General features: G+C 38.3%; 1 protein-coding gene across 2 annotated transcripts in view; it reads left to right on the top strand.

Moving 5' to 3' along the window:
• Positions 1-15,481, top strand: part of ZSWIM6 (zinc finger SWIM-type containing 6) — a 199,427-nt gene that overhangs the window by 170,088 nt on the left and 13,858 nt on the right. For both annotated transcript variants that reach the window (XM_086700215.1, XM_086700218.1), the window contains exons 5-9: positions 2,525-2,704; positions 8,066-8,242; positions 8,518-8,664; positions 12,997-13,143; positions 14,689-14,949. In XM_086700215.1, coding sequence (XP_086556341.1) covers positions 2,525-2,704; positions 8,066-8,242; positions 8,518-8,664; positions 12,997-13,143; positions 14,689-14,949 — 912 coding nt within the window. The remainder of the gene's footprint in view (positions 1-2,524; positions 2,705-8,065; positions 8,243-8,517; positions 8,665-12,996; positions 13,144-14,688; positions 14,950-15,481) is intronic.

Raw genomic sequence — 15,481 nt, 5'->3', positions numbered from 1 at the left:
ACCCATATCTCCACCCACCTTCTCTCTGGTAACCATCACTTCTTTATAGTTAAGAGTCTTATTTCTTGGTTTCTCTCTTTCTCCCTCCCTCCCTCCCTCCCTCCCTCCCTTCCTTCCTTCCTTCCTTCCCTCCCTTGCTTTTGTTCATTTATTTTGTTTCTTAAATTTTACATATGAGTGAAATCATACAATATTTGTCTTTCTCTGACTGATTTATTTCACTTAGCATTTATATTTTCCATCTCCATATATGTTGCTGCAAATGGCAAGATTTCATTGTTTTTTTATGGGTGAATAATATTCCTCGGTGTGTGTGTGTGTGTGTGTGTGTGTGTGTGTATACACACATCACATCTTTATCCATTTATCTGTTGATGCACATTTGGGAATCTTGTTAATTTTATATGTGAAAGAATATAAAACATCTCTTTTGGACAAACAAAACACAGTGGTTGTTTCTACCTTTATTTACTTGGCTAACACAGTTGATTAAAATACACATAGATACATGTACTTTTCTTTTTTTTAAAATGTTTATTTTTTAGAGAGAGAGAGAGAGAGACAACATCAGCAGGGGAGGGGTAGAGAGAGAGGGAGACCCAGAATCCGAAGTAGGCTCCAGGCTCTGAGCTGTCAGCACAGAGCCTGAGCAGGGCTCAAACCCATGGACCAGACTGCGAGATCATGACCTGATCTGAAGTCGGATGCTCAACCGACTGAGCCACCCAGGTGCCCCACACATGTACCTTTAAAAGAAAAAGTATTGTGAATGAGTTTGAAGTACTAGAATCTGTCTTGTTTTGAAATCAGTAAAGTAAAACTTGTAGTTTTAGAACTTCTGAAGTATTTGTTTGAATTAGCTACCTAATTAGGTATTCAAGTTATGAGTTATGCATTCTAAACTCATTATGGCAGGGTCCCTGGGTGGCTCAGTAGGTTAAGCATCTGACTCTTGATTTTGGCTCACAGTTTGTTAGATTGAGCTCTGCATCAGGCTCTATGCTAAGAGCATAGAGCCTGCTTGGGATTCTCTCTCTCCCTCTCTCTCTGTGCCTCTCCTGTTCACGTGTGCTCTCTCTCAAAAATAAACTTAAATCATTTGAAAAAATAAATTCATTATGGTTTTTCCTTCGAAAAACAAGTGAAATTTTGATTAATGTTTAATGATTTCATTCACATAAAGACATAAATTTAGTGATTTCATTTATAATAAGATTAGTTTTTGAAGCGCCTGGGTGGCTCATTCGGTTAAGCCTCTGACTTTGACTCAGGTCATGACCTCACAGCTCGTGGGTTCAAGCCCTGCATCTAGCTCTGTGCTGATGGCTCGGAGCCTGGAGCCTGCTTCTGATTCTGTGTGTCTCTCTCTCTGCCCCTCCCCTGCTCACACTCTGTGTCGCTCTCAAAAATAAGCAAACAATGGGGCGCCTGGGTGGCGCAGTCGGTTAAGCGTCCGACTTCAGCCAGGTCACGATCTCGCAGTCCGCGAGTTCGAGCCCCGCGTCGGGCTCTGGGCTGATGGCTCAGAGCCTGGAGCCTGTTTCCGATTCTGTGTCTCCCTCTCTCTCTGCCCCTCCCCTGTTCATGCTCTGTCTCTCTCTGTCCCAAAAATAAATAAATGTTGAAAAAAAAAAAAAAATTTAAAAAAAAAAAAATAAGCAAACATTAAAAAATATATATAATAAGATTAATTTCTGGTGAAATCATTTAGGGGGAAGTATGTTTAAGTGAATTTTATTTTTATTTTTATTTATTTATTTTTTTTAATTTTTTTTTTCAACGTTTATTTATTTTTGGGACAGAGAGAGACAGAGCATGAACGGGGGAGGGGCAGAGAGAGAGGGAGACACAGAATCGGAAACAGGCTCCAGTTTCTGAGCCATCAGCCCAGAGCCTGACGCGGGGCTCGAACTCACGGACCGCGAGATCGTGACCTGGCTGAAGTTGGATGCCCCAGTGAATTTTATTTTTAAAACATCTGTTGAAATATACATACGCATATCAATTGATATGCATTCTAATTTAAAAACATCATAAAGTTTGGAAAGCTTGTAAAACTAGGAAATTATTTGTGTCCATTATAGTACCTTTATGATTTTATTGTAAAAAGGTAAATTTAGAAGTAAATTTAATTTTTGCATGGAAGAAGCATTTAGAGTGCTTTGTTACAGCATCCATATATAAAATCTGTTTGTAGACTAAAGTGGTAAGTTGGACTTTACTTCTTTTTTGTCTTTTTTGTTCAAAATGTGACACAAATAGGAAGGTGATACAGTTAGCATTTGAAATATCTTTCATCTTTATATGTAACCATGTTTGGGTCTTTGGTTCAAATTTGGGCTCTGTTGTCCTTCTTTCCATTAAACTCTATATGAGATTTGTAGCTTAGATTAAGGAGAGAATGGAGTTATAAAAATGGCAGACCTAGGTCCATTCTGAAAGGGTTTAAAATGTATCATTAGGTTTTAGAATTGGAAATTTTTATGGTATTTGAAATTTACTTCCCTCTCTCCCTTTAAATTAGGTGCTCTGTGGATGTGTATAGTTTTAAACCCCCACTGCAAGTTGGAACAGAAAGCCAGTTGGCTAAAACAGCTGAAAAAGTGGAACAGTGTTGATGTCTGTCCATGGGAAGATGGAAATCATGGCAGTGAATTACCCAACTTAACCAATGCTTTGCCTCAGGGTGCAAATGCTAACCAAGGTGAGTCCACAGTAATATTTTGCTCACTTTATATTTGCTTAATTGTGCATATATGTTTACAACAGTAATACAGTATACGTGGGAAAATTATTTTGCCCACTAAGAATTCACAATTCAGGGACTTAGTGTTTTGACTGTGATTGTATGTATTTTAATTTTTACCTGATATCTTTGTGTATGCTTTTTCATATTATCAGAATACAAATGAATAGTGTACTTTTATGTATTAGAATGTGTTAAAATTCCCTATTAATTATTTAGTTTGAAATAATGTAAAAAAATCATGGAATAAGGAAGTAATATATTACCTTGTAAAACAAAATATTGAGAGGCTTGAGAAACTATTTTTATCTCTTTTGGTGCAACCCACTTCATATTTGGGTTGCTGTGTAATTTAATCAGTTAAAATTTGTTAATTTTAAACATAACAAACATTTATGTGACTGGGTTGGAGGGGCATGGGATGCTGTTGGCATTTAGAGTAGGAAAATTTTTTTTTTTTTAATTTTTTTTTTTTTTCAACGTTTATTTATTTTTGGGACAGAGAGAGACAGAGCATGAACGGGGGAGGGGCAGAGAGAGAGGAAGACACAGAATCGGAAACAGGCTCCAGGCTCTGAGCCATCAGCCCAGAGCCTGACGCAGGGCTCGAACTCACGGACCGCGAGATCGTGACCTGGCTGAAGTCGGATGCTTAACCGACTGCGCCACCCAGGCGCCCCGGAAAATTCTTTATTATAATGCATTGTGTAACATACCTGTTCCCACATACTGTAAGCTGATAGTGCCTTCCAGTCTTTGGAACAACTAAGAGATGCTTCCAGACATTTCCAGATGTCCTCTTAAGGACCTGTATCTTTCATTTCTATGCTCTTTTTTTCAGCTTTTCCCTTTCTGTTCGATCTACCCATTTAGCTCAAGTTCCTCTCATCTTCAAAAAACAAAAACAAAAAACAACTCTTTGCTTGGCCCCATTTTCTCTTCCAGCTACTACACAATTTTCTCCTCTCTTTCAGAACCACGTCCTTACAGAAGTTAAGTCTTAACAAATAAAAATTTCATTCACTTATTTCTGTAACTATTTTTGTGTGATTTTTTGTGTCCCTGCTGCCTCTTTTGGCAGGGGACATGTCTGGGGGCTTTGACAGACTATGACCAATGTAAAGTGGGAGTTAAATGACAATGGAAGGATCCAGAATCCACATTGTCTTTCTGTATGTGCTGGCCCCATATGGAGTTGGTACTACTGAAAGAGCTGGCCATTGTGTCAAGTGTGAATGTTACTATAGTGTTTTCAGTATCTACAGAGAAAGAAAATAAGGTCTTTTACTCCATAGGGACTTGTCTTACCAAAAAGAAGGTTTTTTTTTGTTTTTTTTTTTCAACGTTTATTTATTTTTGGGACAGAGAGAGACAGAGCATGAACGGGGGAGGGGCAGAGAGAGAGGGAGACACAGAATCAGAAACAGGCTCCAGGCTCTGAGCCATCAGCCCAGAGCCCGACGCGGGGCTCGAACTCACGGACCGCGAGATCGTGACCTGGCTGAAGTCGGACGCTTAACCGACTGCGCCACCCAGGCGCCCCCAAAAAGAAGTTTTAAGGTGTACTTGGCTGGCTCAGTTGGTAGAGCATGTGACTCTTGATCTCAGGGTTGTAAGTTTGAGCCCCATGCTGGTTGTGGAGATTGCTTTAAAATAAAATCTTTTGAAAAAAGAAGTTTTAGGACTTGGAAGAGATGCTTGTCTGCCTCAGCTTTGTCTAAAAATATTTATTTGCTTTGGGAATTCAGTATTTGAAATCTGTCATATTTTATTGCCCATGATTATGTTAATTCATAACTTCAGAGAAAATAAGTACATCCCAGTTTCTTTTCTAGAATTATGGAATTTTCAGGTTTACAATTTAGTTTTATTTTCTTCCATTTCTAGGAAACGGTATATCTATATCTATATAGGTAAATTACTTTAATCTCCTTTTACTTAACTGTTTGTTTCTCTGTGTTTCACTTCCCACCTGCTTTTTGGGACTGCCATCCTAACATTTTACAGTTTACATTTTACTTTACATTTGGTTACTTTCCCTTTGATTAAACATAAATATTCCATAGGCTTTAGAAAGCCTTTAAAAAGTGGTCCAGCCTCCAGATGAAACCGCTCATTTCCTTTATGGTTTGGTCCGGGGATATGAAGTTAGAATCTAGTTTCTAAGGGTAATATTTCTTGGGCCTAAAGGTAAAGGCACCATAGTTTCTGTTTTTAGCAGAATATCCGCATCCTGCAAGAGGCTGTCAGAAGAGACATCTCTACAGAGGGACTCTGATGTTCAGCCTGCAGTAGTGCTGGGAGTGCTGAGCAGGCTTGGTTGGGGAAAGCCAGCAGAGCCCAGCCGCCATGCCTCTGCAGCTGGGCGGAGTGTGTGCATGACGCAGACCATGAGCAGAATTGAATGTGCTGGCAGATTGGAGTGAATGTGAAGGGTGAATCAGGCCTTGTCTTCGCTAAGATTATTTGTTAGAATTAACAACAACAGTATTAAAATCCGCACTCTTTGAAAGAGTTTTTTTTTTTTTAATATACCAGAATTGTGGCCAGTTTTTTTATTTTAATTTTTTGATAAATGAGCTAATGGTTTCCTCTTTTACTTTTCTGAATTTCCCAAGTTTTCTTTAATCGACGTGTATTGATATTACATATGCTTTATTAACAACTTTTTACAAATTTGTGTATTTATCATTTTGAAAATTTGGCGAATGTAATCTGTTTCTTTTTTCCATCTTGTTGCAAAAATAAAAAAAACTACATGGGGCACCTGGGTGGCTTCGTCAGTTGGGCGCCCGACTTCGGCTCAGGTCATGATCTCACAGTTGGTGGGTTCAAGCCCCACGTCGGGCTCTGTGCTGACAGCTCAGAGCCTGGAGCCTGCTTTAGATTCCGTGTCTCCTGGTCTCTCTGCCCCTCCCATGCTCATGCTCTGTCTTGCTCTGTCTCTCAATAATAAATAACGTTAAAAAAATTTTTTTTAATAAAAACAGAACTACAGATACTATAATAAAAATTGACCATAATTTTGATATTAATGAAACTAACTTTTTATCTTTGTAGCCATTGTCTTTGTACATAATCTTTATTTTATTTCCCAGGTTGTTACAGACAATGTTATATCTTACATTTTCATTTAGTTATTATTTCATTAGTATTTAGCCTTTTTTGTTAGAATTGGTTTTATTAGTCTTTTATAGCTAACCACTGTTGGAAGTGTGGTGCATTCCTGTACCTTTCACTTTGCTCATACGATCACAAACATGTGAAAAGTTAAGATTTTTGCTTTATTTATTTTTTATCTTATTTATTGTAAATGTTCCTCTTTGAGAGAGTGAGTGGGGGAGGGTCAAAGAGATGGGGGGAACAGAGGATCCTCCAAAGCAGGCTCTGCACTACTAACAGTTTGATACGGGGCTCAAACTCAAGAATTGTGAGGCCATGACCTGAGCCGAAGTCTGATGCTTAAGTGACTGAGCCACCCAAACCCCCTGAGATTTCTGCTTTTTTTAAAAAATGGAATCATACTCTACAACTTACTTTTCTTAAGTGATACCACAGTGAGCCAAATTGACAAGTAGAACTCTTAATTCTTTTAATATATGCTTTATACTAAATTGGTTTTTTAAAGGCTTGATTTAGTTTTCAATTCTCTTTCTGTGATTTGAGCTAAATAAGTGTAATGACAGAGCCACTTAAAATGTGTAAAATTTGGACTTTGGAATATTTACCCAGTTGACACTGGGTGAGAGGTCACGGAACCAGTTTTTTGTTGGGTAGGGATATCTTTACTCTGCTCAAAACAAAGCCCCAGTAGGTTCAAAGGGCCTTAAATGTAGGGCCCACTCTTCCTCTTTGCAAGGTGTTCATCTGCCCACTGGGCAGGGCCGTGACAGATATGTCACTATTTATGCCTCACGTGTTCAGTCATCATACGTTTTGATATGTCTCCCATTTAAATACAGATATCTAAGTTGACCTGAAACCAAGCTGAAGGTTTGGTAAAACTGAAGGTCTCTCTTGTGAAGACCTCGCGGAAGCCTGTCACAACAGCTGAAATAGCTGAGTTTGGAGTGTGGATATTTATGTTTTGATCTTGATGGCCATTGCCTGGCTGTGTGACCTTGGCAAGTCACTTTAATCTCTCAGTTTTCAGTTCCATCAGCAGAATAGGGGAGTTGCACCAGATGATTTTTCAGAGTGCTTCTCAATTCGGTTGTGTTTTGGTTTTTATGATTCCCTTTACATCTTTGCGGAGCCAAAGCTCCAGTTTGCTTCTCATTTAGTTAAGCTTCAGTACAGTGAGGGGTGATACTTGAGCTAAGTAAAATCTATATAAGGATAGTTTGTTTTCCTGATTATCAGTTGAGGCTTGCTAAGGTTTGTGCCACAGTTGAAGGTAAGTCTGGAGTGGGGACCCGAGGTGTGGGATTGCAGTTGCAGAATTGGAACCATGTCATCCAGAGGGACTGAATAATCCCAGGATTTAGGATGAGAATATTCTTTATTCCCCAAACATTTCTTTTCTCCGTCAGGTCCTGAAACTTGAACCCTCTTCGGAGTGTATGCTTCTGCTCTTTTGTGATGCCCCGGCATACACTATGCTGGGGACATCACACCAGTCATGGAACCTGCACAGGAGTCAGGAGGCAGCCTGTAGGGGCAAGGTAAGTGCGCTGGTTTGTTTTGTAGCTATGTTGTGTGGCTTTGTGAAATGTTAACTATATGCATTTATGCCCTTTGGGATATAAAGTGGCATTTAAGCATTATATCCCAAGAAGCATAATAGTTTTAATTGTGCAAAACCGCACAATATAGTTAAAAAATACAACCAAAAGCACAACCCTTATGCATATCTTTTAAAGGCTGATTGCATCTTCCTGAAAGGTTCCATGGCTGGTGTCGCATCTCTTGCATAGTGTTTGTGAGAGCTGTTGATCCCATCAGGGCAGCCCACCACAGCACCTCAGAAGTGGGGAGCAGTGAGTTTTCATGTGACTTTTGTGCCGAGTGCCTCCTTTGAGTGTATTTGGCATGGAAACTAGACTTGACCCTTCTTTTTGCAGGATGCCTTTAACCTTAGCTTTGATGGCTGCAGAGTGTTTGTGTTTGATAAAACAAGTGAGTGGATGGTGGCTCTTTGGGCTGACTTGCCTCCTAGTACTTAGGACACGAGAGTATTCACCCTTCATCTTTCTGCTTAGGGGGTGCAGGACAGTGTGTGTGGGTGTGTTCATGAACATCTGGCCACAGAATGGTATGACTGATTTATTCACATGTGAATAATAGCTGACACGGCTTTCTGAATTGTGGAAAAAACAGATTCATCGAACAGGCCACATCGGACAGTGTTCACCCGAGCCATCGAGGCATGCGATCTCCACTGGCAGGATAGCCACTTGCAGCACATTATCAGCAGTGACCTATACACCAACTACTGTTACCATGACGACACTGAAAACTCCCTCTTTGACTCCCGCGGGTGGCCCCTCTGGCATGGTAAGTGGCCAAACCGGAAAGACATTTCCATGACTTACTTCTTTGTTTCGTTTCTATAGCATTATTGGAGTGGGAGGTGGAGAGTTGAGGGATTCAATGGGAGAGGGATGAATGCTTGGCAGGAGGAGCTGAGTTTTGCATTCAAATCCAAGTTCAGAAATGGCTTCTTAGGTCTTTTTAATAGTATTTTGGGGAAAAACATCATACTATTTACATGCTATTTTTGTACATATATCTGACGATGACAACTTTGTCCCCTTAACTTTCTGTTTTAGAACATGTTCCTACAGCTTGTGCAAGAGTGGACGCATTACGTTCTCATGGGTACCCCAGAGAAGCCCTGAGACTAGCAATAGCTATTGTTAACACGTTAAGAAGACAGCAACAGAAACAGTTGGAAATGTTCCGGACTCAGAAAAAAGGTGAATGTGAAGGAGTTTGTTTCCAATGGAATGGGATTCTTGGTGATGACATCACTGGATTTTGTCGTCTTTTGGGGAGAGATGGCTTTTGAAATTAGGAGATGGCTTTACTCACCACTCATTTGGAATATGTAATAGCTGATCTGTGAGAAATTTGAGGCATGTTTTGTCTTGGTTAAGTGTTGTAAGAAGTAGGATTTTTAAAAACATTTCTTAGGTTAGTTAATTTTTTTAAGGGGATAATTTTGTTGTTGTTCAAGTAGTTATTTAGTGTGTCTGAATTATCAAAAATGCCAGTGAGCCAATAGCTTATTTTGTGAAAGTGCATTCTAATTCTAACAGTAAGGGGTCTGGGGGCACACTGTCCATGTTTGAATCCTAGCATTGGGTCCCAGCTAGGAGACCTTAGGCAGTAGATTCCTCATCTGTGGATGGAGCTCAGTAGAGGATCTATTTATTAGAGTTGTTGAGAAAATTAAATAAGTTAATTGCTACAAAGCTCTTAAAACAGAGCCTGGCATAATATGTAAGTACTTTAAAACTTCTTAGCTGTAACAGTTTGTGTGTCGGGACATGGTATTTGTTTAAAGTGATCAGATTTGATTTTTCAAATTCTGTAAATAACATCTGATGAGCTGCCAACTGACAGGACACATTTAACTTCTCTTTATCTTAATTTACTATTAATCTTTTAAATAAGTACTGCTGAGTAACAGTAATTTCAGAGAGTTATACTCAGAAGGCCCTGATCAGAAAAAGAAATACATATGCTTTTTCTGATTAATTAATGCACTTCTTGTTCCTTCCATAGGTTATAAATTTTTTTATGTTGCTTTGATTAGGTTTGTTTTTTCACTGTGGAGTTTTATTTCTTATTCAGACAAATACTTTTAGCTGCTAGGGGTTTTTTTTTTTGAGTTATGTTTTTGTTTTTAATACTTCTATGATTATACACACACCAAGGATACAGCTAAAATTTATCACAAGTTGTTGTAATAGGCTGAAAGTTGGAATGAGTGTTTGTTGTAACTTTTAATACCCTCTATATCAGAATTATTATAGATGTTAATTAACATTATCATTTATATGATGAAAGAAAATTTCAGAGTTAAAATTGTAACCAAAGAAAGGGGAGCTCAAATGAAATTGGAAGGTAATATCCCTGGCTATCATTATTTTGTTCATTTCTTCATGTTCTTCATAACATAACTGGTTACCAGATGTGTTTACAAAACATACTATTTAGATTTTTAAAAAATTTTTCTGAAATCCCTCTTCCCCTAAACACAATCTATAGCCAAAAGTAGCCACAGTCTATAGCTACTTCTGAAAAGTATAAAGGATAATAATAATTCAAGCTAAGAGAAGTGAGGCACTTTTTGTACTGCAGAAATAAAGCTAGGTCATGATGATTATCAGATTAAAAAAATCATAAACTTTTCTTAGAAATGTTGTTTTTAGGGCCACATGGATGGCTCAGTTGGTTAAGCGTTCAACTCTTGATTTCATTTTAGGTCATGATCTGTTCAGTTCAGGTCATGATCTCCACATCGGGTTCTGTGCTGACAGCATGGAGCCTGCCTAGGAATCAATCAGTCTCTCTCTCTCTCTCTCTCTCTCTCTCTCTCTCTCTCTCTCTCTCTCTCAATAAACCATCTTAAAAAAATGTTTTAAACAATATCTGGGGCATCTTGATGGCTTAGTCGGTTGAGCATCCATCTCTTGATTTTGGCTCAGGACATGATCCCAGGTCGTTGTGGGATCCAGCCCTGCACCGGACTCCATGCTGAGCGTGGAGCCTGCTTAGGATTCTCTCTCTTTCTCTCTCTGCTCCTCTCCCCCACTCATATACTCTCTTTCTCTCTAAAAATAAAAAATAAGTAAAGATTTTTAAAATGTTGCATTATCTAAGAAACGGAAAGTGTAAAAAATGTTAGTTTGTATAGGTAAATTAGAATATGTGTTAAGTTAGACTCCTTTAATTTGTCTTTGAGACCATTCTTAGACCCATTTCTCTTTTATCTTGTGAGCAATGATAACTTATTTCAGACTATTCTTAATTATTACTGTGATTACATTTTTATACCTATATCTTTTCTACTTTTTTATTGGTTCATATTAAAAGAATAGCTTTTCCACAGCTGTTACAATTCCAAACTGCCATGACAGCTATTTGTTATGTGATCAAGATTAGTATATGTATATACACCTTGTACATTTTCAGTACTGTTTGGCATAATATGTCAGCTTTTTGTTGTTAATTGAGGTATAATTCACATATAACAAATTAGTTCAGGTGTACAACATAATGATTCGATATTTATGTATTTTGAAATGATCACATTTCATTTCATTTGTATTTATTTTTGAAGGAAAGAAATATAGTGTGAGTGGGTAAGGGGCAGAGAGAGAGGGAGACACAGAATCCAAAGCAGGCTCCAGGCTCTGAGCTATCAGCACAGAGCCTGACTTAGGGCTCAAACTAACGAGCCATGAGATCATGACCTGAGCTGAAGTTGGATGCTTAACCGACTGAGCCACCCACGCACCCTGACAAACTTTTTTTATGATGAGAACTTTTAAGATTTACTTTCAAATATGCAGTACAGTATTATTAATACATTTTTAAGTGTTTATTTATTTATTTTTGAAAGAAAATGAGCAGGGGAAGGGCAGAGAGAGATGGAGATAGAGGTTCCCAAGCAGGTTCAGCACTGTCAGTGCAGAGCCTCACTCAGGGCTAGAACTCAGGAACCCTGAAATCAAGAGTCGGAGGCTTAACTGACTGAGCCACCCAGGTGCCCCTGCAGTACAGTATTATTAACTGTAGTTGTCCTGCTGCACATTATATCACTATGACTTGTTCATTTTATGAATGGAAATTTGCACCTTTTGGCCCCATTCACCCATTTCACCCACACCCACCCCTGCCTCTAGCAACTACCAGTCTTTTCTCTGTATCTAGAAGCTTGGGGGTTTTTTTTAGATTCCACTTATAAGTGAGATCATACAGTATTTGTCTTTCTCTGTCTGACTTCACTTTGCTTCTTGATTTTGAAAAAAAAAAAAATGACACTCCTTTTTTTGTTTATTTCTCTCTTTTCTCTTTTTTCACTAATGTTTGTGTGGAAAGAAATAAGAGGAAATACTTTATAAAATTTTATGTCGTTTCCATCACTTGATAATAGATTTATTTGTGTAAGTACCACACCTCCTTTCACCATATATCACCCCCCCCATAAAACACATACATTTTGTTGTTCCAAGAGTAAACTCCTCTTTCTTTTTTCATACTGATTATGTATATGAAAAACAGTGACAGAAACTAAAGGGAAAGACCCCTCCAAGGAATATAAGACTCAACTTCTATAAATTTTCATATATTGTGCCCAGCCATGGTTTATTTTTTATGTACTGATAGTTGATGGTCTAAAACCAGAAGACTTCTAAAGGACTGTTGGATCCATGAAATGGTTCTTCAGTTATTTACAAAAAGTCAGCTTTTTTCTTGGATATTTTATCTTGTGTATAGATTTCATTATATTTTCCTCTAAGAAGGAGCTACTCTTATTTATTACTTTAGTAAACACTTGGATGTAAAATATTGCATATTTTACAACAAAGAACATATATTAGAATATTTACAGCTTTTTTCTCAGGACTATAATTTAACATAAGAACTTGAAAGTGCTACCATTCTGTTGAGAAAATGCAAAGGATATGTTTCATCCAAATTATGTTATCTTCTGCTGTAGTTCCCCTTTGTGGCAAAGATCCTCTCTTTAATGGCTTACAGATCCATGATAATGAGGACTTTCATAGGTGCTAGGGTAGTAATTAAATGATACCCATAGAGAAGTCCCAAGTCGGACCCAGGTTGCCACTGCCATCTAGTCTCCCGTGTAGGTGACCCAGTGAACATTGACTTTGATGTATCTTCTTAATATAGTTATCCAGTATAATTCCAGGGAGACTTCTTAGTCTTCTCTAATGCCACTCTTGGGGAAGTAAGGGGAGTTGTTCCTCACTTCTCAGTAAAAATTTGGAACTCATTTTTCCTCATATAACATAATTTAATAGTATAAGTGGTAATGTTAACCCAGTACCTTGGACACACAGGCCTGTCCTCGAAAGCTGGCACCATTTATATGGATTTACAGATAAACTTTGAGAACACCAAATTGTTCACATGTTGGGTATTATGTGTACGATCGTTTTTTTAATTAAATAAGAATTGCCAGTGGAATTCAGGACTAATTTGTTAGGATGCCACTATTAAAAGCATCTCTTCCTCTACTTGTCTCCATCCCTCAATTTTCTTTTCTTATACAGAGCTACCCCATAAAAGCCTCACCTTGATAACCAATCTGGAGGGCTGGGTTGGACACCCCCTGGACCCTGTGGGCACTCTTTTTAGCAGCCTTATGGAAGCTTGCCGAATTGATGATGAAAGCTTCTCTGGGTTCTCCGATTTTACAGGTAACACTGTTGGCATTGTCTCCTGTGCTTTTTTTCCCCTAAACCTTGAGTGGCATTGGTCAGTGTTTCTTGTCACAGTTGGTTTTGTGAATCTGTATGGTTAGTAGTACAAGGGAGCAAGGAAATCGGCATTCCCATGGTTTTATGGAAAACTTAACACGCTGAGAAAAATCTTCGAATCCACAGTTGGGCGCATGTGTTAAAGAACCTTAGAAATACGTATTTTCTTCTAGCTAGTGATTCTGCATCTAAGAATTTATGACTGTTTTCCAGCGTTAAGATTTAAGATAAAGATGTATATCCTAGCATTGGGAACTAGAAATTTGGTTACTTTTTAAATTTGTTTTTGCCTTAGAAGTTACTTGTGACTTAAATGGGTTGTAGTCTACTTTAAGAGGATTATCTAATGTCACTAAAAGTGTTTTACATCACACGTTATTTTATTTTATTAAGTTCATTTATTTATTTTGAGACAGAGGGCAAGTGGGGGAGGGGCGCAGAGAAAGAGAGAGAGGGAGACAGACAGACAGAGGATCCCAAGTGGGCTCTGTGCTGACAGCAAGAGAGCCCACGCGGGGCTTGAAGTCTCAGACTATAAGATCATGACATGAGCCGAAGTCAGACACTTACCCAACTGAGCCACCCAGGCTCCCCTACATCACACATTCCGTTAAAGCATGTTTTGAGATTTCTCTCTGGCCTCTTGAAACTTAAGAATCAGCGTTAAAATAACTGCCTGTGGGCTGTGGACAGAGGTGTGGCAGGGAGGGAGTACTGTCCCTTTTCTGCTCTCATGAATGGGTGAACACCGAGGATTAATAATGTTGTCCCTCCACAATTTCCCCTGTGGTGTTTGCCTTCATGGATTATGGGTGCCCCAGACTCTGTCAGGACGGTGAAAGCTATGACTCTGAATTCATTTTCCTTGGGAGTCTGATGGTTGAAGTTGGTTAAAATTTCTCATAGAAGTGCTTCAGCAGAGATAAGAGAATGCTCAAAGAATCGTTCCTCTTGATAACTGATATGACTCTTTGATAGCAGAAAGGACCTTGAAATTGGTTAGTATGTTGTGTTCTCTAATTTCTTCATTAAATTCCAATATTGTGATAACACTTTGGAAACAACTTCTTTTTTAATGCCGGGCTTTAAAGAGTTGGTAACTATGGCAGTCATTATATAAGTTTACTCTTGTTTAAGTAAAGTTTTTTTTTGTTTTTTTGTTTTTGTTTTTTTTGGGTTTTTTTTTACTCTTTAGTATTCTTAAGATCTCTTCTTAGATTTGTAGGGTTTTTTGGTGATTCATTTTCAGTGGGAGGAAAATATTTGTAATATTCTGTCCCTTAAAACATACATATCTAGTCATTCATGGTCATTTTTTAAAAGATCTAGAAAACTACGCACTTTAACGTAAGAAACGTATTTTCTATTTTTCTTGGAATAAAGTCAACGATTCATTTAATGGTCCTGGGTAAAATAAATATTTATACCTATCGGTACCTGCAAAAGTAGTATCTGAACTCTGCTTTCTTTTGTGACATTTTACAGAGAATACGGGACAGTGCAAGTCTCTGGAATACCAGCATCTCCCTGCACACAAATTCTTAGAAGAGGGGGAATCCTATTTAACACTAGCTGTGGAAGTCGCCCTGATAGGGCTGGGACAGCAGCGTATCATGCCTGACGGGCTGTACACACAAGAGAAGGTTTGCCGGAATGAGGAGCAGCTCATTTCCAAGCTTCAGGAAATTGAATTGGATGACACACTGGTGAAAATTTTTCGCAAGCAAGCAGTCTTCCTATTAGAAGGTAGTGTGATAAAGAAGTTTTCCGCTTGTTCTGCCAATTTTATTGAGGCACTAAGCTTTCTTATGTTGGGAATACTGTTTTTATGCATTCAGTATGGTAGTTACTCTGATTGGTATGGCCACTGAATGTCACAGGAATGTTTACTATCCAAAAAATAATATCACTTAATCAAAAAGTACTGATGTTCACTTGTATGTCATTTGATATAAGTGGTGATGTGAGATAGCCTGTTAGAAATGAGCCCCTTTTAATGCCACAAACCTTGAAAAGGACTGTCACTATTTAGTCTATGTTGTTACTGAGATAAATGTTAAGTTTGATATTTTGTGAGTTCTTGCTGGTAGCCATGTACCTATTTACTTGATCACTTAAATAATGAAATGGAAATTCATCGGCATTCCTCTGAATTATTATTTTGGCTTTTACATGACATCTGGGTTTTGAGTATGTTGTTTTGCATGTGTTAGCAAAGGACTTGGAGGCTCCAGGAATGAATTACCACTCGCTCATTCTTTCAGAGAATTCATTAAGC

The sequence above is a fragment of the Puma concolor genome, chromosome A1 (genome assembly GCF_028749965.1).
Source record: "Puma concolor isolate L17-30 chromosome A1, mPumCon1.1.hap2, whole genome shotgun sequence".
Lineage (NCBI taxonomy): Eukaryota > Metazoa > Chordata > Mammalia > Carnivora > Felidae > Puma > Puma concolor.
The sequence above is the reverse complement of the archived record's forward strand: the minus strand, read 5'-3'. Positions and strand labels throughout refer to the sequence as shown.